Below are 25,565 nucleotides of genomic sequence, written 5' to 3'. Positions count from 1 at the left end.
ACAGCAAATTTTAGTACATCAGAATACTCTCAGTCACAAAAAGTAATGTATTTTGTGAGTTAAGGTACTTTCCTGTGATTGTGTGAACTTCCTGGATGTCATTGCATTTTTTTAACATACTAATTGCCCCACGAATGTTCCTAAATGTAATCAGATTCAGTACATTTTGTCAGCACTGAATGTTGTCTAGCCCAAGTACAGTGAACCTCTTGCTTTGAAATATTGCATGTACTATTATTAACTAACATGCTGAACCTTTTTTCTTAGAGCTCCCTCCATTTTTCAAGAGAGAATTAAGAAGTGTGGAGGCTGAGGAGGGAGGTGCAGCCTCTCTGTGCTGTGAGCTGTCAAAACCTGGAGTGTCAGTACAGTGGAAGAAGAACAGGCTGCCTCTGAGAGCCAGCAGAAAGTACGAGATGAAACAAGATGGCTGCCTCCTCCAGCTGCACATCAAGGATCTCCAACCTGAGGACAGCGGCAGCTACACATTTCAAACAGGAAGTGCAGAGACCACTGCTACTGTATCAGTGAAAGGTGTGTGTGCATTGATTTGCATGGCAATAAAAATTCTGTGTAATCAGGATCTAAATCATAGAAAACTAAACCTAGTCATTTTTCAATGATTTTTATGATAGTCAAACGTCCTGAAAGTCAATATGATTTAATATGATATGGAGCAAAGTCCACTGATCTATCATATAAGTAGGCAACAAAAACATTAACATAATTTCTACTACTTACTTGCTAAACTTTGAAATATTTTTTACATTAAAAACATGTTACTTCATTATGGTCTGGCCCTCCTATCTTTCCCAGATCTCCCACCATTTTTCAAAGATGAATTGCAGAACTTGGAGGCTGAAGAGGGAGGTGCAGCCTCTCTGTACTGTGAGCTGTCTAAACCTGGAGTGTCAGTACAGTGGAAGAAGAACAGGCTGCCACTGAGAGCAAACAGAAAGTACGAGATGAAACAAGATGGCTGCCTCCTCCAGCTGCACATCAAGGATCTCCAACCTGAGGACAGCGGCAGCTACACATGTCAAGCAGGAAGTGCAGAGACCACTGCTACTGTATCAGTGAAAGGTGTGTATGTTTGGCAATGAGAAAGTCAGTGTTAGTAATGCATTCATTCAACCACAAACACCACCAAACATCTCATACAAAAGTTTTTTCCATTCCTAACCTATTTTCCCAGCGCTTCCTCCATTCTTTAAGAAAGACTATGTAGAGAATTTACACTGTAAATTTGTTGACAAGTCTTAACAGTGTATTTATAATCAAAGACAATTTGGTCCCCTTCCATTAAAGTTTCAAGGATTTACCATTATACTAAAGTTTTTTCCAATCCTTACCTATTTTCCTAGAGCTCCCACCATTCTTCAAGGAAGACTTACAAAGCGTGGAGGCTGAAGAGGGAGGTATAGCCTCTCTGTACTGTGAGCTGTCTAAACCTGGAATGTCAGTACAGTGGAAGAAGCACAGGCTGCCACTGAGATCCAGCAGGAAGTATGAGATGAAACAAGATGGCTGCCTCCTCCAGCTCCACATCAAGGATCTCAAACCTGAGGACAGCGGCAGCTACACATGTCAAACAGGAAGTGCAGAGACCACTGCTACTGTATCAGTGAAAGGTGTGTGCATTTGGAGAATTCTGACTTAAGTATTAGAACTGCATACATTTAATGTGTAGTGCTTTCCTGTACTTATCTGGTCTATCTGGTAGCCATTATGTTATCCTACCCACACACTTAGAAAATAGGTTTTCCAAAACAACAGTTCAAATTCTGTCTTTGCGATGTTTTGAGCACTGTTCCCATCACATGTACAATTGTGTTTTTTTCGTGTCCATTTTCCCAGAGCTCCCTCCATTCTTTAAGAATGACTTAGATAGTTTAGAGGCTGAGGAGGGAGATACAGCCTCTTTGTACTGTGAGATGTCTAAACCTGGAGTGTCAGTACAATGGAGGAAGAACAGGCTGCCTCTGAGAGCGAACAGGAAGTACGAGATGAAACAAGATGGCTGCCTCCTCCAGCTGCACATCAAGGACCTCAAACCTGAGGACAGCGGCAGCTACACATGTCAAGCAGGAAGTGCAGAGACCACTGCTACTGTATCAGTGAAAGGTGTGTACATTTGGCAGTGAACAATTTAGTGTTTGCTTTGCATGCAATAAGCACACAACAAAATTCAATGTACATTTTTCAGATTGTCTGAAGTTTCTGGAATGTGTTAAGTTGCTATCATTGCAATTCGGCCATCTGCATTGCAAGTTGGTAGAAAAGCTTTGATGTTTGTATTACCAAATGCATTTTCTTCCATTTGTTAAGTCTCAAGCATTCTCTGGTTCCACTTAAGATGTATAATTATGTTCTTTTTTTCCAATCCATACCCATTTTTGCAGAGCTTGTACCATTCTTTAACAAAGAATTACTAAGCGTGGAGGCTGAAGAGGGAGGTGCAGCCTCTCTGTGCTGTGAGCTGTCCAAAGCTGGAGTGTCAGTACAGTGGAAGAAAAACAGGCTGCCACTGAGAGCAAACAGGAAGTATGAGATGAAACAAGATGGCTGCCTCCTCCAGCTCCACATCAAGGATCTCAAACCTGAGGACAGCGGCAGCTACACATGTCAAGCAGGAAGTGCAGAGACCACTGCTACTGTATCAGTGAAAGGTGTGTGTGCATTTGGAAAGTTCTGACTTCATTAGAACATTTTAGTATTCTAACTGCATGCATTTTTTAGTGCTGAGTTTCAGAGCCTTAAACGGTCAGGTCCCACAGTACATCCTGGACCTTTTGAAGCCGTATTCCTCTGGCCGGACTCTTTGGTCCGCTGGCCAGAACCTGCTTGTAGTCCCTAAGACTCGTTATAAGACCCGAGGGGACGTGTCTTTTGAGTCGGTTGCTCCCAGACTGTGGAACGCCCTGCCCCTGTCCATGCGTCTGGCAGACTCTGTTGTCTCTTTTAAAAAGGATCTGTTGTCTCTTTTAAAAAGGATCTGAAAACATGTTTATTTAGGAAAGCTTTTGGTTGATGGGTTTTCATTAGTGTCACTTTAATTTTACATATGTATATACATTTTTATATTGTTTGTTTTACCTATTCTTTTGTACAGCACTTTGTGATTTTATCTGTGAAAAGCGCTTTATAAATACATTTTACTTACTTACTTACTTTATTATGCAATGCTTTCCTGTACTTATCTGGTAGCCATTATGTTATCCTACCCACCCACTTAGAAAATATGTTTTCCAAAACAACACTTCAAATTCTGTCTTTGCGAGGTTTCAAGCACTGTTCCCATCACATCACAATTGTGTTTTTTTCGTGTCCATTTTCCCAGAGCTCCCTCCATTCTTTAAGAAAGACTTAGATAGTGTAGAGACTGAGGAGGGAGATACAGCCTCTTTGCACTGTGAGTTGTCTAAACCTGGAGTGTCAGTACAATGGAGGAAGAACAGGTTGCCTCTGAGAGCCAGCAGAAAGTACGAGATGAAACAAGATGGCTGCCTCCTCAAGCTGTACATCAAGGATCTCCAACCTGAGGACAGCGGCAGCTACACATGTCAAGCAGGAAGTGCAGAGACCACTGCTACTGTATCAGTGAAAGGTGTGTATGTTTGGCAATGAGAAAGTCAGTGTTAGTAATGCTTTCATTCAACCACAAACACCACCAAACATCTCATACAAAAGTTTTTTCCATTCCTAACCTATTTTCCTAGCGCTTCCCCCATTCTTTAAGGAAGACTTTGTGGAGAATTTACACTGTAAATTTGCTGAAAAGTCTTAACACTGTATTTATAATCAAAGACAATTTGGTCCCCTTCCATTAAGGTTTCAAGGATTTACCATTATACTAAAGTTTTTTCCAATCCTTACCTATTTTCTTAGAGCTCCCACCATTCTTCAAGGAAGACTTACAAAGTGTGGAGACTGAGGAGGGAGGTGCAGCCTCTCTGTGCTGTGAGCTGTCTAAACCTGGCGCATCAGTACAATGGAAGAAGAATAGGCTTCCACTCAGAGCCAGCAGGAAGTATGAGATAAAGCAAGATGGCTGCCTTCTCCAGCTGCACATCAACAATCTCAAACCTGAGGACAGCGGCAGCTACACATGTCAAGCAGGAAGTGCAGAGACCACTGCTATGGTGTCTGTGAAAGGTGTGTACATTTGGCAGTGAACAATTTAGTGTTTGCTTTGCATGCAATTAAGCACAAAACAAAATGCAATGTAAATTGTTGAGTGTCTATAGTTTCTGGAATGTGTTATCAGGTGGTCGAAAAGCTGTTATGATGGCTGCATTACCAAACACATTTTCTCATTTGTTAGGTCTCAAGAAATCTGATTCCACCTAAAATGTATAATTATGTTTTTTTTCCAATCCATACCCATTTTTGCAGAGCTCGTACCATTCTTCAACAAAGAATTACAAAGCATGGAGGCTGAGGAGGAAGGTTTAGTCTCCCTGTATTGTGAGCTGTCTAAACCTGACATATTAGTACAATGGAAGAAGAACAGGCAGCCATTGAGAGCGAACAGGAAGTATGAGATGAAGCAAGATGGCTGCCTCCTCCAGCTCCACATCAAGGATCTCAAACCTGAGGACAGCGGCAGCTACACATGTCAAGCAGGAAATGCAGAGACCACTGCAACTGTGACAGTGAAAGGTGTGTATGTTGTGTATATTATGTGAAATAATCTGTGTTAGCAATGTAACACTTACACAGTAAAATGTAAAGTACTTTTGATTGTCTAAAAACCCTCTTGTACACATTTTGTTGCTCATAACCCACCTACATTATAAGTTGGCTAAAAGTCTTGATACTGTATGTATTCTGGTCTTAAACATTTCCCCATTACACTGAAGATGTATGATTTTTTTTCTTCTAATTTGCACCCCTTTCCCCAGAGCTCCCACCATTCTTTAAGGAAGACTTAGAAAGTGTAGAGGCTGAGGAGGGAGGTGCAGCCTCTCTGTACTGTGAGCTGTCTAAACCTGGAGTGTCAGTACAATGGAAGAAGAACAGGCTGCCACTGAGAGCAAACAGGAAGTATGAGATGAAGCAAGATGGCTGCCTCCTCCAGCTGCACATCAAGGATGTCAAACCTGAGGACAGCGGCAGCTACACATGTCAAGCAGGAAGTGCAGAGACCACTGCTACTGTATCAGTGAAAGGTGTGTGCAATTTAATAATACATTGGAAAAGTGACAGAAAAAAATAAGTTTACTCATGTTCTTTTTCCATCCAACCTCCACCACACATAAATCAGTTGTCAACAAAATGTGTTTAATTCTCTTATCTAGCACTAGAGCTGACTCCACCAAAGGCAGATCCTTCCACGATACTGCCCCGGGAAAAGGGCACTGTTTCCAAACCAACTCCTACTCCAGAGAACCAGAAGCCTGGAATCCAAGAGGCCAAGCCTGTTCCTCCAGAGCCCAAAAAGAGAGCTAATAGGAAAGCATCTATTACAAGTTTAGAAAAACATATGGAGCCAATTTTTGACCTAAAACAGGGCATCCAACCTGCAAGATCTATGGCGAAAGACTTTGATGTTGCACAGAACGTAACACAACTGGAGAAGCATGGGGAGAAAGACAGTGAGGTGTACAAGGAAATTGACAAGACAATGATACTACTGGAGAAGGATGATGGGGTTGACAAGGAGACGGAAGAGCCAGCAAGGCCTTTGGAAAGGGAGAAAGACGTTTTCATGGAGAAGAGACAACCAGGAACGAATTCAGAGAGATTACTCAAAGTTGACCGTAACGCAAGTCAGTTAGACAGGGTTCAGGGACACACTTTGTTTGAACAAAAGAAAAGGGGAAATGAAGTTGAAGAGAGCTCAAAACAAGCAGGAATGCCTTCAGAGAAAACAAGTGAAGTTGAGAGGAAGGAAAGCCATCCAGGAAAAGTCCTGTGGCAGAACAGTCAAGATGAAAAACAGCCTGTGAAACTATTAGATAAAAATATTGGTAATACAACAATAAAGGAACAAGAAGAGAAGTCCACAGTAAAGGAGGGCAAAGTAGAGGAAGAGGAACCTTTTAAACCACCAGTAAGATCTAAAGGAAAGGTAACAGGGGTGAAGGAGCCGCTTAAATATGTTCCAAAGGAAAATGAGGAGATCGTTGTCCAATCAGTAAAGCCTACTGTAAATGATTCTGAAGAAGACCATAAACAGAGAGACCATTTGAAACAACAAGTGGCCATAGAAGCAGAGAGAGAGGAAAAGCCACTAAAACTAGTGCCGTCTGTAAATCAGTTGGACAAACAGTTAGTCGAACAACCAGTAGAGGCTGCATTTGCCCCTCCAAAACCACCTGCGAGGATAAAAAGCAAAGCAAAGGGGGGAATGAAAAAACAATCATCAAGGGACACAGAGACAGATCAAGATGATGGACAGATGACAAGAGTTGTGGTGAAAACAACAGATGATCAGCCAATTAAAATGTCAATAGGGTTTTTGAAAAAAGAGGTTGAAGAGAAACCAATATTCGAGAGGAAACAATCAGTAACAACAGACACTGAGATGGTTGAGAAAATTAAGCAACCTGTGAAAGCTGCGGAGAAAGATGCAAACACTAAACAGCCGATCAAACAACCAATAAAACCCATGAGAAAAGAAGCTGAACTGGTGCAGGAAATGAAACTTGTAGTCGAGCCAATGAGAAGGGAGGAAGAACAACAAAGAACAAAGACGACAGAAGACATTCCTCTCCTCTACATTTCTGAAGATGAAACTTTCTTAGAGGCTTTGACTGACATACCGGCCAACCACAGCAATGTCCAGACCCCTGGTGCTTTTGTTGAGGGGTCCACCCAACCCGCTACTCTTCCTCCAATTAATGTACCGCAGAAGGCACAACCACCAAATGAAGGTACACCGGAGATTGACATCAGTGTTGAGGATGAACCACAAATGAGAGAGGCTGCAGTCAAGATCCAGGCTGCCTTCAAAGGCTACAAAACCCGCAAATTCATGCGACCTGTCTTTAAAGAGGTGTTTAAGAACCAGAGTGCAAATCTTCATGGTACAGTCACTCTAGTGTGTATTGTAGAAGGAAAAGTCAGCACAGCGCGCTGGCTAAAACACGGCCAACAAATCCTTAATGACCAGCGACGCCGGGTTGAGACTACAGAGAACGGTGTCTGCACACTGGTGATCAAAAACCTGACTACCTTTGACAGTGGAATCTATACATGTGAGGTGGTGAATACGTTTGGTGTGACCTCCTACAATGGAAACTTAACAGTAGTACAGCCTCAGAAGCCTGTTCCGGCAGTCCAAAAACCTGTACACCCTCCACTTGCAGCCATAACTCCTCTGCAACTCGCCCCGCCAAAGCTTGAGGCCCAGGCCAAAGCACAAACTCAGGATCAGTCTGACACTCAAACTCAGATACCCACTTCAGCTACAGTTGCTGCGAACTACGTAGAAAATGTGAGCGTCTCTCTGTGGGAGGCCTACAACCTGACGGAGGACACTCAGATGAGCCTACGAGAGAGGAGAGGATCCTCACTCATTGCTGCCAGCTCCAGTGAGTAACACGTTTATTTTTCAACTGTAATAACAACAAATATGGATTTACTTGGCCGTATATTTAAAGTATGGTGCTTCCAACAGTGTCGAGTCCCTCGGATTATGACACAGCTCCAGATGTGATGGAACCTGTTGAGACTGGCCCAGCTGTACCAAGGTCAGCGTGCAGAGAGAAGATTAATTTGTTACCCAACTTTGATTGCTAATCTTTATTATTGTGCTCATAAAGATACACAACATATGTAAAACTGTTACAGGGAAGTAACTAAAGCAGCGGACAAAGTGACTCCAAAAGATGATAAAGAACAGATGGCTCCTCCACAATCTCCGAAGAAACTACTGAAGGTCAAAGGTCAGCAATGTTGATTTCTTTCATTGCTGTTTTTAATGTTTTATCCCTACTAAGTTTCTTATCAGGTTTATTATAGCTATGTTCCTCTTTAATGTATAGGGGCTCACGAAAGTAGAATGAGGACACCCTCTCCTAAGCACCACCGCACTCACACACCCTTAACTAGTGCCGTCTCTGGATCAGAGTCAGAAGGGGAAGAGGATAGACGAGAGGTACTTGTCATATGACACGTGTGCTGTATTAGTCAAAGTAGTAGTAACATTGCCCATTTTACTTTATAAGCCTTTAAATATGTAACATATTTGCTTTTTTCACCTCAGACATTTGAAATGTATGTGGCTCGAGCTGATTGCAGTCCAAGCAGCGGAAAAAAGGACAGTTTTGTTCTGAAAGAGGGCCAGTTTGTAGAGGTCCTGGACTCTGTTCATCCGGACAGGTGGCTGGTGAGGACCAAACCCACCAAAACCAACCCTGCTCGACAAGGATGGGTGTGTCCAGCCTACCTGGAGAAGAAGAGGAAGGTAGGGTGTATAAATTCAGACATCAACTCCAATACTGCGTAAACATGTTTCATCAAGTAATGAGAAATTAAAAAGGCTTTTAATAATAACTAACTATAAGTCTCTTGAACAGGAGACCTTCCCGCAACTGAGAGCGCCTCAAGAGGATCTTGATGGAATTGGTTCTACTGGAGAAGAGTACAGGAGAGCTCTGAGGTCCGTCATTCTGCAATTATATACCGACAGGTTAAATAAACTTTGAGGAACATCACAAGGCACATTGCTGTTGGATATACATGTATTTGTAATTATATTTATTGTTTAATTGTATGTATGTTTATTACTATTTCTACTATTTGGTTATTCTTGCATGTATTCCTTGCAACACCTCGATAACTTGGCTTTTGTGATGATGGAGAACTTATTTGTGTAAATAACAAATCTTAGATGTGAACAGTAAAAACAAACACTGCTGCATCACATCTAATCTGCATTAACTTGCCTTTATCTTTAGCCAGCTGATCCAAGGCCTGATTGATGGAGAAGAGGAGTTTGTAAAGGAGATGAAGATGTTTACCTCTCACCAGCTGAATTATTTGGATTCTAGCCGCCACGTCCCCATTAACATCCTTAACCAGAAGGAGATCATTTTCAGGAATATCAAGGACATTGTGTTTCTGCATGAGAGGTAATGCAAGCACAAGAAATGCATTGTACTTGTACTGTGCATAACAAATGTGCTAATTTGAATGTGCAATTAAATATACATAATTATCAAATCATGCCACCTGTACGCATCCTCAATCCATAGAGTTGCGTACTGTACCTTTTCTCCTCTTCAACTTGTGTGCCTCCTCTTAATTTATTTTTAAGAAGAGATTCCGCTGTATTTCTCATACAAAGATTTGTGTGACCAGCAGTCTGTATGATGTTTTCGAATGTCCCTTTGTGTCCTTTTCTACTGTCAAACTCAGTCTGATGTTAACATTATTTTCTTGTCAGGTCCATCCTTCCCGGGCTAAGAGAGTGTGCCACAGACGACGATGTGGCTATGCATCTGATCAAACACACAGAGGACTTTGAGAAATATCTTCACTACATGGTGGGACAAGCACAAGCAGAGGCCTGCGTCGCTGTCAAGGCTGTCCAACAGTATTTCAAAGTATTCACAACATCTGTTTGTATTTAAACATAAACAAAAAACTAATGTCCTGAATATCAACATTATTACACTGATCTAATGTTCTTAATTTCTTTAATATGTCACTCATTACACTTCAGGAGTTACCAGAGTCTGGTAAGCCTGAAGATCCTGTCATGGATGTCCTTACTTTCCTCCAGCGACCAGTGGAGAGGATTCAAACTTACCAGGCTCTACTGAAGGTCAGCATATAGTTTTATTTAATTTATTTTTTACAAACTTTGATCATTAATGTCAGCTTGATAGTAGTAATGCCTGATATATATTGGTATATTTTTGCCTGTTTCTTTATCTTGTAACTCTCAAACAGGAATGTTGCAAATTGTAGTCTCTCCTTGAAAGTGTGTCATATGAATGCCTGACATGTAAATAAAAATGTTATTTGCAGGAGCTGATCAAGAACAAAGCCAAAAGTGGCCAGAGCTGCTGTCTTTTGGAGGATACCTTCTCCATGGTGTCCTGTCTACCCTGGAGGTCTGACAACCTGCACCAGGTGTCCCTCATCGAGAACTACCCAGCTCCTCTAATGGCCCTGGGCGAGCCCATGCGACAGGTAACTACAAATAAACTACATGGTTTCATATCCCGGTTAAGCTCTGGGTCCAGTATGAACATAAAAACCTGAACACCATTACACCGGGAACACACCGCAGGCATAAGCGTCGCGTATAGCACAGCTATTTTTATTTCTGCGCCCATGTTATCCAATCTGTCCGGTCCCACCGGGCGTGTAGCATCCAAGTATGCCCCCGCGCTGCAGCGATAGTTTCGCCGTCTCCTCTATTTTTTACGAGATACGCGAGCGTATGTGTCAAGCCAGGCAGTTAATCACATACAGGAAGACTACAGTGCAGCCGGATTCTTTACAAAAAAAAGAACATTTCAAAATAAAACACCTAGGTTCATGGTGATTTTGGGGGTCATGACTTCTCACAGCAAGACACGTGATCAGGCCCACGGAGAGAGAGACCGACGGAAGGTATAAATATCAGCCTTAAATGTGCACTCTGATAAAAAAAGACTCTTCACTTGCCGTCTTTCCTTCAGGGAGTCTTCACAGTGTGGGAGGAATCTCCAGACATCAAGACGGGCTCTAGAGGGCATCAAAGACAAGTCTTTCTCTTCAAGGAATGTATTGTACTGTGTAAACTTAAAAGAGACTCCACTATGAACAGTGACACCTTCACCTTCAAGAACAAAATGAAGGTAAGATCGTTTTAATACCACAATTTGCCACATGTGATGACAATTCCTCTTCCTTATTCTCACTTTTCAATCTCCCCTAGCTGAATGATGTGGACATAAAGGAGACTTTGGGAGGAGATGAAAAGTCTTGGGGGTTGTGGCATGAGCACAGAGGCTCAGTGCGGAGGTACACACTGCAGGGACGCTCCACCCTGGTCAAACTCTCCTGGCTCAAGGACCTGAAGGAGCTACAGCAACGTTCCAGTCTGCCCACTAACAGTAAGCGTTTCTTTGGGAAGGGAAGTACAATCCAGGCAATGTTTGACAATGAATCATAAGTTTTACAATATTACACTGGCAGCTAAGGGATTATTGATTATTATTGACTTCTGATATGAACTCTTTGGCTTTTGTGATAAGTGACCCAAAGGTTAAATCTCTTTGTCTCTTGTCCTGTGTTTTTCTCAGTGGTTCAGGGTCAAATTGATATGGCCTAACATTTTCATTAAATGCTTGGTGGGTGATTTCTGTATTTGTGTTTTGTGTCTATGAACAGGTCCACCAGTGTATGAAGCACCGTTGTCTGACTGCACAACAAAGATAGGACAGACAATCAAACTGACCTGTAAGGTCACAAGATCACCAAAACCGGTGGTCAGCTGGCTCAAAGGTCAGAAACAGCTTATTAGAATATGTAGCTACTGCACATAGTGTACCATAATGTTACACAGTGTTACAAGAAGCAGTTTTGTCTGCAATTACCCACTGTATTTTTTCACCTTAATTTATCCAATGATAAAGTGTACAGGCATACATGCAGTAGGTGATTCAAGGGAGGGTGAGGGGGTGCAAGTTAGAATCTATGGCCCCGACCATGGCTCTAACATATCAGTAACCTATCTGTGCTGTGTATAGGGCTGGGTATCATTCAAAAGTTCTGATACCGATACCAATACCATGACTTTGATCCTGGTTCCTAAAAAAACAATTTTATAAAACAAAAAGAAATGACAACATTATACATTACGGCACAAATCTTTTTATGTATTTTTCAGCTCCTACTACGTGAGCCCCGTCTCTGTGTAAAGTAGACTTTTTCCTGCGTGCCTCTACGACGTGTAACATTAGACAGCCAATAACAGACATTACATCTTGGTAGAAGCATGCTGCATGCTTATTGGCTTACTGACGCTGATGAGATTTACTCTTTAGGTATTCAAATTGGGTATTGAATGACGAGGCATTTTTTTATACTCAATTCTTTAGAGGCAATTCCGTCGGTGCCTAAAAAGTATTGCATTCGGTGCCTAAAAAAGTATGGAATTCGGTACCCAGCCCTAGCTGTGTATTGATAAATCCATGGCGCTGTCCGTGGTGCTGAAGTAGCAGATAGATTTGTAATTGCGGGTTTTTCTCTCGGCCCGGCTCTTCTGTCAGTTTCGTCTTGGATCTTTAATATCCTATAAACTATGTAAGTAAGGGAGGAGGGGTTTTAAAAAAAATACAGAACCAAAAGGGGCAGTTCGCTAGTATTGTGTGGTTTGGTTACAATTTGGTTTCACAGTAAAAATCTGATATCCACCTCTTAGACGGCCTTCCTTTAGAGGACGACCCCCGTCACATCATCATGGCAGACCGGTCAGGCACCTGCAGTCTCATCATCGACAGCCTCACTGCAGAGGACTCTGGACAGTATGCCTGCTATGCTATCAGCTGCATGGGCAGCGCTGGTACTCTGGCTAAGGTTGTGGTGTGCGGTGAGTCTATGGGTGCATCTAAACCATTTGAGTGTTGAGCCATGTCTGTTTGCGGGTGATTGCTGTACGTGCATGCACTGTCACAGAGTAACACAGGACAGCTATACTACTTACTACTACTACTTTATCATAGTACTGTGACTAAAATTACAATTACCAATACTACTACTACTGCCACTACTGCTATTACTGGTGCTATAGTGCTACTACTACTACCGATGCTACTTTTATTACTTATGCAATTATTATTTTTACTATAACTTTTACAACTACTACTACCACTGATTATAGCTGTCACGCTACTATTGTTTTTACTACAACTATTACTACTGCCATTGTGGTTTCTAATACTAGATTACTTCTACCTATTACTAATATCAATACCCTCACTAACTATTGTTACAACTTCTATTACTTTACTATTGTGTCTGCTACTTCTATTAGATCTACTAGTACTACTACACCTACTACTATTACTACTGCTATATTCCTGCAATTACTGTAACTGCCATAATTGGTCTATTTCTTATCATAGGAGCACAGATGACACTTTAATGTATTTCTTCTTCTCTCCAGCTCCACCCAGATTTGTGTATCGGTTAGAGAGTACTTGTCTGATAGAAGGAGAGAATATACAGTTTACCTGCTCCACACTTACTACTCCTTTACCACGAATCAGGTATGGCAACATGGTGCAAAAGTAACCACAGTATTGCTACATGATATGTTTGGTCATTGTGTGTTTCAAACACATCCACCTTTGGGTTTTGAAGGTGGTTGAAAGATGGCAGAGAGTTGACTGACCAGCAAAAATACGTAATCCTGAATGATGCTCGGAGTGGAATCTTGTGTCTGACGGTCATCAGTGCAACAGAGGCGGATATTGGACAGTACGAGTGTGAGGTATAAAACCCATAAAGTCTAGATTGTATGAAGATAGTCCGAATCATTGATATTAGAGATCTCCCTTTAAAATGCAGTATGTCAAATGTTTTGTGTCCTTTAGCTTTGGAATGAGTTTGGCTGCATCAAGTGCAAGGCAGGGCTGTGCCCCGCTTACCTACCACCGATTGATATTGAGGATGACCAACCACAGGACTTACCTTCTAAAGGTAGGACAGCCAGAGCCGCTAAAGGTAAATATCCTCCACACAGGATGGAAAGCCATGGCAGGGTTTTCATGTGGATCCTCCACACTTTCACCAGTTCAGCTGTGTTTGAGAAGGGATGAAGCACATGCCATTGTTTTAGTTCAGTTCACCTCACTTCTGATCCTGTCACCCTTTTTACTTCACATAATGACATCTCTTCACTTTCCAACAAACTGCAACAATTTGCATCAATTTCCACTTTCAACCACTACCACTCATCCATTATATCCAGTTGATGCCATTTTGAGATTTTACTCACATTTTCCTTTTCTTTCATTTCACACACACACACACACACTCACATCATAAATAGTTCCAACTACAGTTGTCACTTGACCCCCAGGAGTTATGGCATGGACTGCATTGTTTGATATTGTGGTATGCATGAGCTAAAAGCACCCTGACATGTTTTTTTCTTTTCATTTCTCATTTTTCTATTTCTGGTATTATTATTTTTTTCTAGCTAATTGAATTGATTGCATTGTTTTATGGGTATTCTTTGTTAAGATGCACATATTATTATATTATATATATTATATTTTTAATACATGTCTTACATCTTTCTAATACATTTCTTTTGTTGTTGTTCTTTCATATAACTAAGCCTATAGAAGTGTAAAACATAGCCCAAGTCTAGGGCTGCTCGATTAAGAAAAAAAAGCAGAATTATTTTGGTCAATATTGAAATCATGATTATTTAACACAATTACTTATTAACTTTTGGAAAGATGTTGCCATTATTGAACTTAAAAAACACTTTTTTTTTCAATTATTCAGTTTTTGTGATCATTAGGAGCCAAAATCTTATTCATAACTAAAATTTTGATTCATTGCACAGTGCACTAGCCAAGTCAAAGTATTCCAAGGGACATACATGAGCGGGTCCCCTGTATATTCTCTATTATGTAAGAGGTTCTTGGCAAAAAACAATTGAGAACCTTTGGTCTAGGTTACTTAACTTAAAAGCATGTGGTGATTAATGCATGCTTCATACTGTAAGTTCACATTGTCTGTGTCTCTACTGAATTCAAATATCATGATTAAGCCCGCTCACAAACTGCTACACATCAGACCCCTACCTAAACATATCTGACCTGACATCTGCACATTACCAACCTTAACCTTTCCTTTTTGGTGTTGAATATGTTTCACTGCTCATTTAATCTGTTCCTCTGACTAGTGGTGAGTGCCAAACACTGTGATATCTGTAAAAGTTAGTCACAATCTTGACAAAAAAAAAACTCAAACTTAATACCTAACATTAACTATTTCTAACAACCGTCTATTGCCATAACTCAGCGGGATCTAATGACTACCATTCAACATAGACACCATACTGTACTTCCCTGCATCCTCACCCATGAAAAAGACATTGATACATTTATTGTATGGAATGTTTTTGTGTTTTTCATCATGTTTCCACTTTCCACAGAAGGGATTGGGATAGACATTTTTTCCTCCATTAGGATCCAAAAATCAGACGAACGTTGAGGTGCCAGAAACTAACAGCAGTAATTTGACTACAGAGATAGCAAGTATCCGCCATTACAGTCATATTATGTTGTGATTTTTCAACAGTGTATTTCAGTCACATAGTGAATAAAAGTAGTAGAATACAGTAGAATAGGATATAGCCAAATTCAATAGAATTATTAGATATTGCTGAAAACCCACTGTAAGTTTGACATACAATATTCTTTATACAGGCTATAACGTTGGCTCCCTTAGATCAGACAGATCTCATGAAGTGGCATATGTATGACACGCCAATTCGTATGCCATTTTGGGCGTGTTATCAAGACGCATACTCACTTTTTAGCATGTTAATCAACGCTGTTTGTCCTCCATTGACTTACATTACCTTGCGATTGCGTGTGAATTTACACTGTAGCGAGTAGTATGAAAGGCCGAAAATCCGCGTAGGGAGGTTGGTCGGGGTGGTGGATGGGTCAAACACAGGACTTTCACCCAGGAGACTGGGGATCGTGTCCCGCGTGTCACATTTCCTAAACTCAACCGTCGCTTTCTTCTTCTACTAAAGCCAACCCTGTTCTCTTTTTTCCTAAACCCAACCCTTGTGTCACGTTTCCTAAACTCAACCGTCGCTTTCTTCCTTCTATGTGTAAAAAACGTGTATGTTTACATCCACTGTATACAGCGTAGACATACATGCGGATAGCTCAAAATGCGTACAGATAACACGCTATTTAGCTTAAGAAAGTGGGCGTGTAGGTTTACGCAAAGTCATGATGTCACGTTGCTTAGATATATGCATTTTCTTTTGGGATTTTTTAAAACCGGTTCACCATGTTTGCCCTTCCATTTTCCATAACATACATCTTTTTCCATTTTCCCTCCACTATTCCTAAAGCAGGAAGTTCCTCACATGGACTGTTCCATGTAAGTCATCACTGTCACGATAACAAATAACCATGCAACATTCCCCTTTCTCTTCTTGCAAACGCATGCCCAGCTAACTCTTCACTCCTACGAACACAAGATGGTCATGTGCTGGGCAGGTGTTCCCTTTGGAGTATGCATTCTCTCATGTCCTGTTGATGTGTTGGGTTAGTGGGGTTAAACTCTCACTTACTGAGGTAAGAAATGCATTATTTCTGTTCCTGGCTTGTAAGGTAATGTACTTTTTCACTTTTCCTTTTCCATTGATTCAGTAAAGTACAGTCAATGCAACATACTAATTCATCAAAATATATTTGAAGATAAATACTTATTTTAAGTGTCTGATCCATAAATTCCTGCTAAATACCATTTTGGTTTTCATAGACGCAGACTCCGAGGGCTGGTCCACTGCCTTCGTGAAGAAATGGCTACAGACGGATTTCGGTCCGACCTCTATTGCTAAGATGCTCTTCCCTCCTGGACACCCTGAACAGTAAGCAGTGAAGAAAGAAGTATTCAGATCCTGACTAATAGCACACTGTGTAAATACTTCACTACAAGTAAAAGTCTAGCACTCAAAACCTTACTTAAGTAAAAGTATTATCAGCAAAATGTACATTACCGGTACTTAAAGTAAAAATACTCATTGTGCAGTAAAATGTTCCCTGTCATTGTTTTACTATTGTATATGATGTTTCTGGATGAATATTACTGCTGCATTATTGTGTATGTTGCAGTTTACTGCTGTAGATATTTAAAGCTGTGCTAATTTACATATTCTGTAAGATCATTAGGTTTGTAGTGTTGCTGTCCTGTGAGAACCATGTATCTCTAAAAGTCAACATTTCATGGTGTCTTAAAACTGCCCTGTTTTTTTTTTTTTTTTCTTTGTGGCAATATATTTTCTAGCTGATCCAAAAGGGTTTTTAAAAATAGTTTATTTATCTTAAGAAGTAGGATAATTTTCTCAGCACATAAAGGAACACTTTGTCCTTCAGTTTATCACAAACATTCAAATTCAGCAAATGTGGAGAGGCATGGTTTTCACTTTTTTATCTTATCTTTGCCTCCAGAACTGAATGTAGCACTGAAGAGGCTGTTCCTGCCTCGACATCCATGGATCAGGCGATACAGCAGCCTGTGCGTTACCTCGAGGAAGAAGAGGAGATCTACATCTCAGAGCAAATGCAGGACATTACAGATGGTATTATTGTCTCTTTAACAAAAGAGTATGACTTCTTTCAACCTTTGTGTGATTACTAACTTATCTAATCTCCTGCTCAGCTCCTCCCTCCATCCAGGTACCCACTGAGGATCTGTGTGTAGAGCCTGGCCAACCAGCTACATTTACTGCCATCATCACAGGAAGGCCGACTCCTAATATACAGTGGTACAAGGTAGGAGCACTGTAGATTAGTCATCACCTAAACGGTTGGCTGCAGGAAGATAGTTGAGTTCATCACAAGTGGTTTGAAATGAATAGGTCAAAAGGTCAGGCCGCATAATAGATTTAAAGCAGTTTTTTACATAAAGAAATATTTAAAAAATCAAAGGATGTTTTTTTTTGAAAAAAAAGAAGCTTTTTGCAGTGTGTAGGGGGGTTAGTTGAGTTCACCAAAAGTGGTTTGACCTGAATAGGTCAAAAGGACAGGCCGCATAATAGATTTAAAGCATTTCTTTACATTAAAAAATATTTAAAAAAATTAAAGGATGGGTTTTTTGAAAAGGTTGAAAGGGCAAGCTGCATAATAGATTTTTCAAATGTGTCGAATATCCAACGTCCAATATAAAACCAACTTTATCACAGTAGTACGTAGTTAAAACAACCAAAGAGCTAATATAATAATGGTCAAGAGTCAGGGAGAAGAAAACACACAAAAAATACAAATAAATAAAAGATGTCTATTCCTGTAAGTATGTAATAAAAATAATACATATATACATAATACAGAGAATTGTCTTAAAAGTTCCTAAAAATCATCTCTAATGCAATATTCACAGTAAATAATCTGCTTAAAAGTCATCCAAATTGCTCACAAACGTCCTGCAGGAAAAAGGTTAGGAAGCACTGATTTAGGGGATAGAAAAAATATCATCTTCCTACTAAGTTACTTTTGTAGATACATTACATTACAAACATTTGACCAGCACTTGTAGACATGATAGCTGCCCATATTAAAACTTTGCTGTTTCTTCTGTGATTGGAGGATGGAGAGGAGCTTGCAGCCAATAATAATGTAGAGATAGTACAGCATGGCGCCCGCTGCACAGTGACCATCGTGTGCCCCGACAGTGAGGACAGTGGCATATATACCTGCTTGGCCTACAACGACTCTGGCCATGCCTCATGCCAGGCTGAGCTGACAGTGGAGGAAGGTGAGACAACAGCAATGCTGCTATGCATTATTATTTTAGTTCTATAGACAGATTCCTTCATCAGATCTAACTGCAATGTAGCTAAGGCTTAAAGCATATCACAAGATGATATTGCTGTAAAGGTTAGGAATACATGGTCCTGTTTTATTCAGATGTTTTGTTTTCCCTGCAGGCCCACTGGAGTGTCAGGAAAGAGAGGTGGAGCTCGGGAAGAGAAGGAAGTTATTCTCCGTTTATGATGTCCATGAGGAAATTGGAAGGTGAACCTGTACTGTTTATTGATGTAGTCCAACCTGCCCATGAGCCCTGTCAAGATTGGATATGATCAACGTCATCTCTCTGTGTTTTAGGGGAACCTTCGGGGTAGTAAAGCGAGTAGTCCACAGAAGAACATGTGAAGTGTTTGCTGCCAAGTTCCTGCCTCTGCAGAGCAGCACTCGGACCAGGGCCTTCCAGGAGAGGGACTTGCTATCCCGTCTGGCTCACCCCAGAGTTGCTTGTCTGCTGGACTTCTTTTGTACCAGACGCACTCTGGTGCTGATCACAGAAATGTATCCTTTCTGTTAAATGCTACAATATATTCACTACAGTGGGTTTGGTTTGTTGAGTTTGTTTTGTATACAATTAAGAGTTCTTTAACACCATTTCTAGCTGCTGTTCTCATGGACTTCTGGACCATTTATTACTAAAAGGATCAGTCCCTGAGAGAGAGGTGCAAGCATACATTTAGTCCCTACAAACTTATTTTTATCCTGCAAATATTATGTATGGTTTTTGACTAATATGCTATAATTTATTTTAGGTTCGGTCATACATCCAGCAAATCCTTGAAGGAGTTGGTCACATTCACAGCATGAACATTTTGCACCTGGACATTAAAGTGAGATTTTGGGGTCCAACATTGCACTATTGGCTATTATTTTTTTATGCAGTTCTTGTATTCTTCTATTTTTTTTATACTCCCTTCAGCCTGATAATATACTCATGGTGTATCCGCCCAGAGATGAGATCAAGATCTGTGACTTTGGCTTTTGCCAGGAAATAGACACATCCAGACACCAATACAGTATGTTTGGTACACCAGAGTTTGTTGCCCCTGAAATTGTTCACCAAGAACCAGTCACTGTGACCACCGATATTTGGTGAGTTTGGTGAACTACTAATCTGGCAAACTGAGACTTGCATCTATATTTAAATTAAAGCTAAAAGTAATTTGCAATAAACCATGTACAATTGTAAATAACAGCACAAAATAGGACATTGCATTAATATCTCTTATTCTCTCTGCTAGGTCTGTAGGTGTAATAGCCTATATATGGTATGTATCACTGCACTTTTGATAATATTCTCAAAATCTTCAATATACAGTTTATCCAAAAGCTGTGGATATGGCTTGAGTTTCTGTTTGTCTATTTACATGACGCTTTATCTTTGTCTTGATAGTCTGGTGTGCCGTTGCCCTTTTGCGGGACCGACAGACCGTGCTACACTGCAGAGGGTGGGGGAGGGGACCCTGAACTGGGATGCCCCTGACGTCTCCTCAAGGAGCCCTGATGCCCAGAACTTTCTCCACATGCTCCTTCAGCCAGATCCAGAGTAGGGAAGGTTTTATTATTGCTTACACTGCCACATCAATCCAGCCTCTCAAAGTCATCAAAGATATTTTCAAGTCCTCTTTCATTGGACAAATGAGTATGAAGGAGTCTTTTTGCATCAGTTATATCAATGCCATTTCTGACCAAATTTTTTATGTATTCTTGTGAAAGCTGCATTTAGCTAATTTTGAACCCTCACTGATCAAAAGGTAAGATCTGTTGGGGCTCAACCAAAAAACAGGAAAACAAACAATGATTGAAAAGTTACTGAAAGCTGCATAAAACTACATCAACTAGGCTGATCATCTTCGTGGCTGTACTAGCACCCCTTTCAATTAAAGACAGTTTTTTGAGTTAATGTTAATAAAGAAGATATGACTTATAGAATAACATTACATGTGTTCACCACCTCCAGTGGTTCATCACGCAGCTGCAGTGATGTAGTGGTGGACTCAGGTTGTGTTTAGGTGTGGTTTCATGGTGCAACATAACACACGTCTGACTACTCTCAATTTTCTGCTACCTAGGAAGCGACCATCTGCCTTTGAGTGCTTGAGCCACAAATGGCTCCAGGTGAGAGGAAATACAGCACAATGGGTGCTTTAATCGAGCTTCATTGGATTCAAAAACTTAGGAACACAACTAAACACACATCTTTGTAACTGTGTTCACAGGACGAACATGCAGGAGAAGACACGGATGAAATCAACACCAAGACTTTGAAAATCTTCATCTCAAAAAGGAAATGGCAGGTGAGTTACCTGACTTCATCAAAACCACAACATCTGGGGAAAAAAGGAAACGGGTTTCTTGTAATGTTGAATGTTCAATATGATTTCATGAATTGAAGTCACAGTAGATAATATACTGTCCTTTAAAGAAAACAATCTCTGTCTAAACCAGTGTCTCTCCCATCTATCTCTCCAGCGTTCGTTGACCTGCATTGGCTCAGTTCTCACGCTGAGGCTCATCCCTGAGCTGCTGGACGCTCCTCTCAGAGAGACTGCAGTGACAGTGCCCCGCGAGCCCCAGGAGCACAGCAGCACTTCTGTGAGCAGTGGCTCCTCATCGGAGTATGACGAAGCTGACTCTTGGGACTTTTTCCAGCACTACAGTCCGACTGAGGAGGAGGAAGAAACTGAGGAGGACTATGATCCTTTAACGGAGAGAGAGCACATCCCAGAGCCTTTTGCCAAACTCCACCTAGATGCAGAAGAGGAAGTGACATTAGGGGAGGAAGAAGAGGAGGAGATGGTAGGAAGGAGGAGTGTACTAGAGCGGAGTATGAGCAGGCACTCAGTTGCGTCGTCAGATGCGTCAGGCCAACAGACGCCTCACAGGGAGCGTAGGTTCAGCAAGGACAGCAGTCAATCTCTCTACCTTTCTGATGGAAGTGAGGGTTCAGGGAGTGACGGAGCTCGTATCCCTCGTGGCAGTGTCATCCGAAGCACTTTCTACAGCACCTCTCATCAGCTTTCACCCATGTCTGCCAGACACATGACATTACGGGACAAATTCCAGGTCAAAAAGCAGGAGAGAGGCCGCAAACCACTCCGGAGAAGCTTTTCTGGACGTCTCAACGAGCCTCTTATAGAATATGTGGAGGATGAGACGGAGACCAATCGTGGCCAAAGACGGGGATCTGTCCAGCCTACAATGCAGAAGTCCTGTTCCTTTGACAGTGGTGTTGGCCTCGCCCACACCAACGTACCCCCTCACAGGAGGAGCAGGTCTCTTGATGAGTATTCACGGCGATCTCCCAGCTCACCCAAGCGCACAAAGTCGGGTGAAGAAGAAGGCTCTCAAAGTCTAAAGGAAGATTTAACAGATGATGAAGTGGCAGGGAGAGGATTGTTGGCCATCCCGAGCCCTCGGCGACCCACAAGAAGAAGAGGCTCTGTTGCTCCAATACAAGGGACTGGCGTTCCAGGTGGATCATCTGTTCCCTCAAGTGTCCTTGCTGGAGACAGAATGAGCCCCAGGCTGGATCAGGAGCAGGCAGCGGGCGACACCTTCGCTGGCTCCCAGGGGTCTCTTGCTGAGTCGTCTATTTTAGAGCACGGTGGCTCTGAGTCTTCAAGCAGACTCGGCTCCTATGAGGAGCTTGAGTCATGGTCATCTCAGAGCGAGGCACAGATCAGGAGAGAGTGAAGTGTATGATGATCAAAGGGAGCCTCTGATTTCACCATCCCCACGCTCATTCCAAGAGGTTAAACCGAGAAGCTTATTTCCCCAGGCACCGCCACGTAACGTAACCGCACCCGCTCCAACCCCAACATATCCACAAACAGCAGGGGTCAGCCAGGGACCCCACTAACAGTGAGCCCCAGTCCCAGCCTCTCTTCTCTGCAGGCCCCAGAGAGGCCTCCCAGAGCCAAGGACAGAAAGGAGGGCTGTGGCCTCCAAAGGCATGCATCTGCTCCGGCCCTCGAAGCCCAGCCACCTACAGGAAAGTCCCCCAAGCTGGGACTGCTGAAGATCTTCCGCAGGCAGTCCTGGACCAGCCACTCATACTCCCAGCTGGACAACACAGAGTTAGGACCCACACTAGGAGAGATCATGAAGCCAGATACTCCCACCATGTCGCTGAGGAAGAAAATGAGAGCTTCAGCCTCCAGCCTGACCAAGCTGTTTTCCAGGTCTTCTAGTAAGGAGGATGTGAATAAAGGAGGTAAGCTATTACAAATAATGCTAATTTTATTTGATCAATTAACAGAAAATTATGTTAAGCAGCATCCATACTAAGGAAAATGCTAAAGATACATTAGAGATAATTTATTTTAATTTACCTGAGCTGTCACTAGTCTCTGTTATGTTGTATTGTACAACTACACTCATTTTCTTTTTTTTTTTTTTTGGTGTTTGTCTTTTATAACAGGGCCGATAGTAAAAGGATCAGCTCCCATCGCACCTGAAAGGCAGCATAAAACTGGTCTTGAGAGTCCAAAAAAGAGGACCTCCAAACTATTACCTTCTTTTAAAATACCTGCATTCAATAAGACCAAAGGTAGTGAATGAGCTACATTCTGTGGATTATGTATTTCCAGTCCGAAATGTCCTGAAAACCTGCTATCATCATTTTGCTACAAGCCTGGCTGTGTTTGTTCTTCTCCATATTTTCCAGATCTGCTGGCCCGTCCCAACAAGCCTGAAGTGCTCCAGTTAGATGGAGGTGGAGTCCTGCTGGTTTGGAAACCAGTCCAGTCCAGTAACCCTGTCAACTTCTGTGTGCAGTACTGTACAGAAGGTGGTTTCACAGAGTCAATACAGCAGCACAGATATTGAATTGGTTGTTTGTGTTAAAAGGAAACCAAATTAGTTGTTTATGTTAGACAGATATAATAGTTCTTATAACTGAAATATAAAATGTAATCTGTTTGCCTACAAAATGTTTCATGATGGAAGTTAAATTCCTTGCATTATTTAAAATCGGAGCATATTAATATTTTTGGACAAGCATCAGTCAATGCTGAATTTGGTGTAGATTGTCTTTCTGCACTTAGAAATACCAAAATATATCTCATCAGACATAAGCAGTACACAGTGTTTGGAATGATGCACTACATATTTCTTAGTCATAGTTTTAGATTTTTTTAAGTTTATGGAGCTGACTGCCAGTTAAAGTCCAATAGTGTGACTGTTTGGGTTTGGAACACAACACACAGTGATGACTATTATTCCTATCCTGACACAATATATTTAAAGACAATAAAGTTGTTGTTTTTTATATTTGAAGATATAAAAAGTTTTGCCAATTGATACTGGCTACTTTCCAGTAAGTCCATGCCGTATATACTTCTTTTACTTCCAAACTGACCTCAACAGTCATTTAAAATATCACTAATATCACAGTTGCATGGATCTACTGCAGGATTAAAATGTGCAGTAGGTGTGGATTTCAGAGTAAAACTCACGTGCCATGTGCCTTCTCAGGTGGGGAGTGGACGGTCTTGTCGGAGGATGTGACTGAAAGCTGCTATGTGGTGAAGGACTTACCCAGAGGAGCCTCTTATGTGTTCCGAATAGGCTGCATCACCAAGACAGGAGCAGGACCTTTCAGTGATGCTTCAGCACCTGTTGTTATGCCTACTCATCCTGAAGGCAAGACAAATACTCAAACATAATGTTACATATTTTCTGTTGAACTTTGTGTGATCTAATTCATGTGACAGGAATGGCCTCATTGGTTTGGTGTCTTCCCATACAGATTTACAGCAGTGATATACACATCAACTGTGAAATGTTCAAACAGCTACTACACGAAAGGTTACAGTATTTTTACCTGTATTTACTCTGTTGTCCAGAGATTCACATTCCTCTAATCCAGACTGAGTCACTGGGGTCAAAGGTCACTGGGTCAGAACAACAGACAACACACAAAAACTACAATTTCCTCTCTGAGATCAACAGGTGGGATTTTTAAGTAGAAGCTGCCATTTTTGAGCAAAACGATCTGTAACTTATCTTTTATGTAAATGTATTTTTATTTACTGTCATGTTTACTTTATTCTTTTGCACATGATAATGTTTTTCTTTTGGGCTTTTATTTTGAAATGTAGGTGTGACATTTCAGGTTTCTCAAGTCTGTCACGGTTTCTGATATTTCTGAATTTAACCTGATGTTTTGTGCTAATTTTTCAGTATTTTTATGTTTTTCCCCTATTTTGAAAAAATAAATAATAGAAACAATATTTAAAGAGATTGAGGATTAGAGTCTTCAGATATATTAGTAAAAGGATAGTATCATCTTGTTTCTACCACTTTCTCTTAGTTACTAATATGTGATAGAGTACCTCTTTTGTTTTGTTTTCTCTCAGGGGTCGTTTCAGCATAGTTACCCTGTGCAGGGATGCTGACACCAGCCAAGTGTTTGTTGCCAAGATCACCCCTTACCAGGCAGAGCAGAGACAATTGGTGCTGAGGGAATACCAGCTGCTGAAGAGGCTTCATCACCCTCACCTGGTGCAGCTGCACACCGCCTATTTCACCTCCTGCTACCTGGTGTTAGTGGAGGAGCTCTGTCCCGGCAGGGAGCTGCTCTACAGTCTGGCAACGAGGTAAAAGAAGCCTTGAGAAACATAAGCCAGCGACCAAATCGTTTGTGTTTGGATTGATAAACTAAGCAACAATATCAAGTAGTTCATTACAGTGGAAAGCCTCGATATTGGTTCTCTTTTTCAACTCTATATTTTGTCCTAAGGGGCCTGTAGGAGAGATAAACCAGGCAGAACTGATCACTATATAATTATAAAATAAGAAGCTCTAAAAACTAAAATAAGCACCAGATGTCCTATGAGAAATACTGCTTTAATTAGGGCCAACAGGCCAAATTTGGCTTTCTCAGACTTACTGCCACGCTGGTGTTAAAGAGAATGATTTAATGTAATCTAATGGACTATTTTGATGTAATTTAGACGTACGTTTTAATTTAAATTGAGATACACAAATCAAGGTTAACTGAACACTGTTTGTAGATGACCGATATGTGCCAAATGGACACTTACTGTA

The 25,565-nt window shown here is 41.3% G+C and overlaps 1 protein-coding gene across 1 annotated transcript in view; it reads left to right on the top strand.

Moving 5' to 3' along the window:
• obscna (obscurin, cytoskeletal calmodulin and titin-interacting RhoGEF a) overlaps positions 1–25,565 on the top strand; it is a 46,390-nt gene that overhangs the window by 18,376 nt on the left and 2,449 nt on the right. The window contains exons 31-76 of the mRNA XM_028587719.1: positions 268–534; positions 817–1,083; positions 1,365–1,631; positions 1,858–2,124; positions 2,403–2,669; positions 3,341–3,607; positions 3,889–4,155; positions 4,396–4,662; positions 4,905–5,171; positions 5,301–7,538; positions 7,625–7,697; positions 7,798–7,892; positions 7,992–8,104; positions 8,213–8,413; positions 8,526–8,608; positions 8,907–9,080; positions 9,395–9,569; positions 9,677–9,775; positions 9,982–10,146; positions 10,641–10,799; positions 10,880–11,057; positions 11,335–11,448; positions 12,368–12,535; positions 13,112–13,214; positions 13,309–13,438; positions 13,542–13,748; positions 16,407–16,579; positions 17,160–17,290; positions 17,371–17,483; positions 18,294–18,462; positions 18,635–18,722; positions 18,813–19,013; positions 19,114–19,174; positions 19,265–19,342; positions 19,432–19,604; positions 19,754–19,780; positions 19,906–20,058; positions 20,585–20,630; positions 20,732–20,809; positions 20,985–22,204; positions 22,310–22,728; positions 22,936–23,064; positions 23,182–23,304; positions 23,991–24,158; positions 24,362–24,467; positions 24,875–25,114. Of these exons, the coding sequence (XP_028443520.1) occupies positions 268–534; positions 817–1,083; positions 1,365–1,631; positions 1,858–2,124; positions 2,403–2,669; positions 3,341–3,607; positions 3,889–4,155; positions 4,396–4,662; positions 4,905–5,171; positions 5,301–7,538; positions 7,625–7,697; positions 7,798–7,892; positions 7,992–8,104; positions 8,213–8,413; positions 8,526–8,608; positions 8,907–9,080; positions 9,395–9,569; positions 9,677–9,775; positions 9,982–10,146; positions 10,641–10,799; positions 10,880–11,057; positions 11,335–11,448; positions 12,368–12,535; positions 13,112–13,214; positions 13,309–13,438; positions 13,542–13,748; positions 16,407–16,579; positions 17,160–17,290; positions 17,371–17,483; positions 18,294–18,462; positions 18,635–18,722; positions 18,813–19,013; positions 19,114–19,174; positions 19,265–19,342; positions 19,432–19,604; positions 19,754–19,780; positions 19,906–20,058; positions 20,585–20,630; positions 20,732–20,809; positions 20,985–22,204; positions 22,310–22,728; positions 22,936–23,064; positions 23,182–23,304; positions 23,991–24,158; positions 24,362–24,467; positions 24,875–25,114 (10,774 nt within the window). The remainder of the gene's footprint in view (positions 1–267; positions 535–816; positions 1,084–1,364; positions 1,632–1,857; positions 2,125–2,402; positions 2,670–3,340; positions 3,608–3,888; positions 4,156–4,395; positions 4,663–4,904; positions 5,172–5,300; positions 7,539–7,624; positions 7,698–7,797; positions 7,893–7,991; positions 8,105–8,212; positions 8,414–8,525; positions 8,609–8,906; positions 9,081–9,394; positions 9,570–9,676; positions 9,776–9,981; positions 10,147–10,640; positions 10,800–10,879; positions 11,058–11,334; positions 11,449–12,367; positions 12,536–13,111; positions 13,215–13,308; positions 13,439–13,541; positions 13,749–16,406; positions 16,580–17,159; positions 17,291–17,370; positions 17,484–18,293; positions 18,463–18,634; positions 18,723–18,812; positions 19,014–19,113; positions 19,175–19,264; positions 19,343–19,431; positions 19,605–19,753; positions 19,781–19,905; positions 20,059–20,584; positions 20,631–20,731; positions 20,810–20,984; positions 22,205–22,309; positions 22,729–22,935; positions 23,065–23,181; positions 23,305–23,990; positions 24,159–24,361; positions 24,468–24,874; positions 25,115–25,565) is intronic.

Source organism: Perca flavescens, chromosome 9 (genome assembly GCF_004354835.1).
Source record: "Perca flavescens isolate YP-PL-M2 chromosome 9, PFLA_1.0, whole genome shotgun sequence".
In the NCBI taxonomy this organism is placed as follows: Eukaryota; Metazoa; Chordata; class Actinopteri; order Perciformes; family Percidae; genus Perca; species Perca flavescens.
The sequence above is the reverse complement of the archived record's forward strand: the minus strand, read 5'-3'. Positions and strand labels throughout refer to the sequence as shown.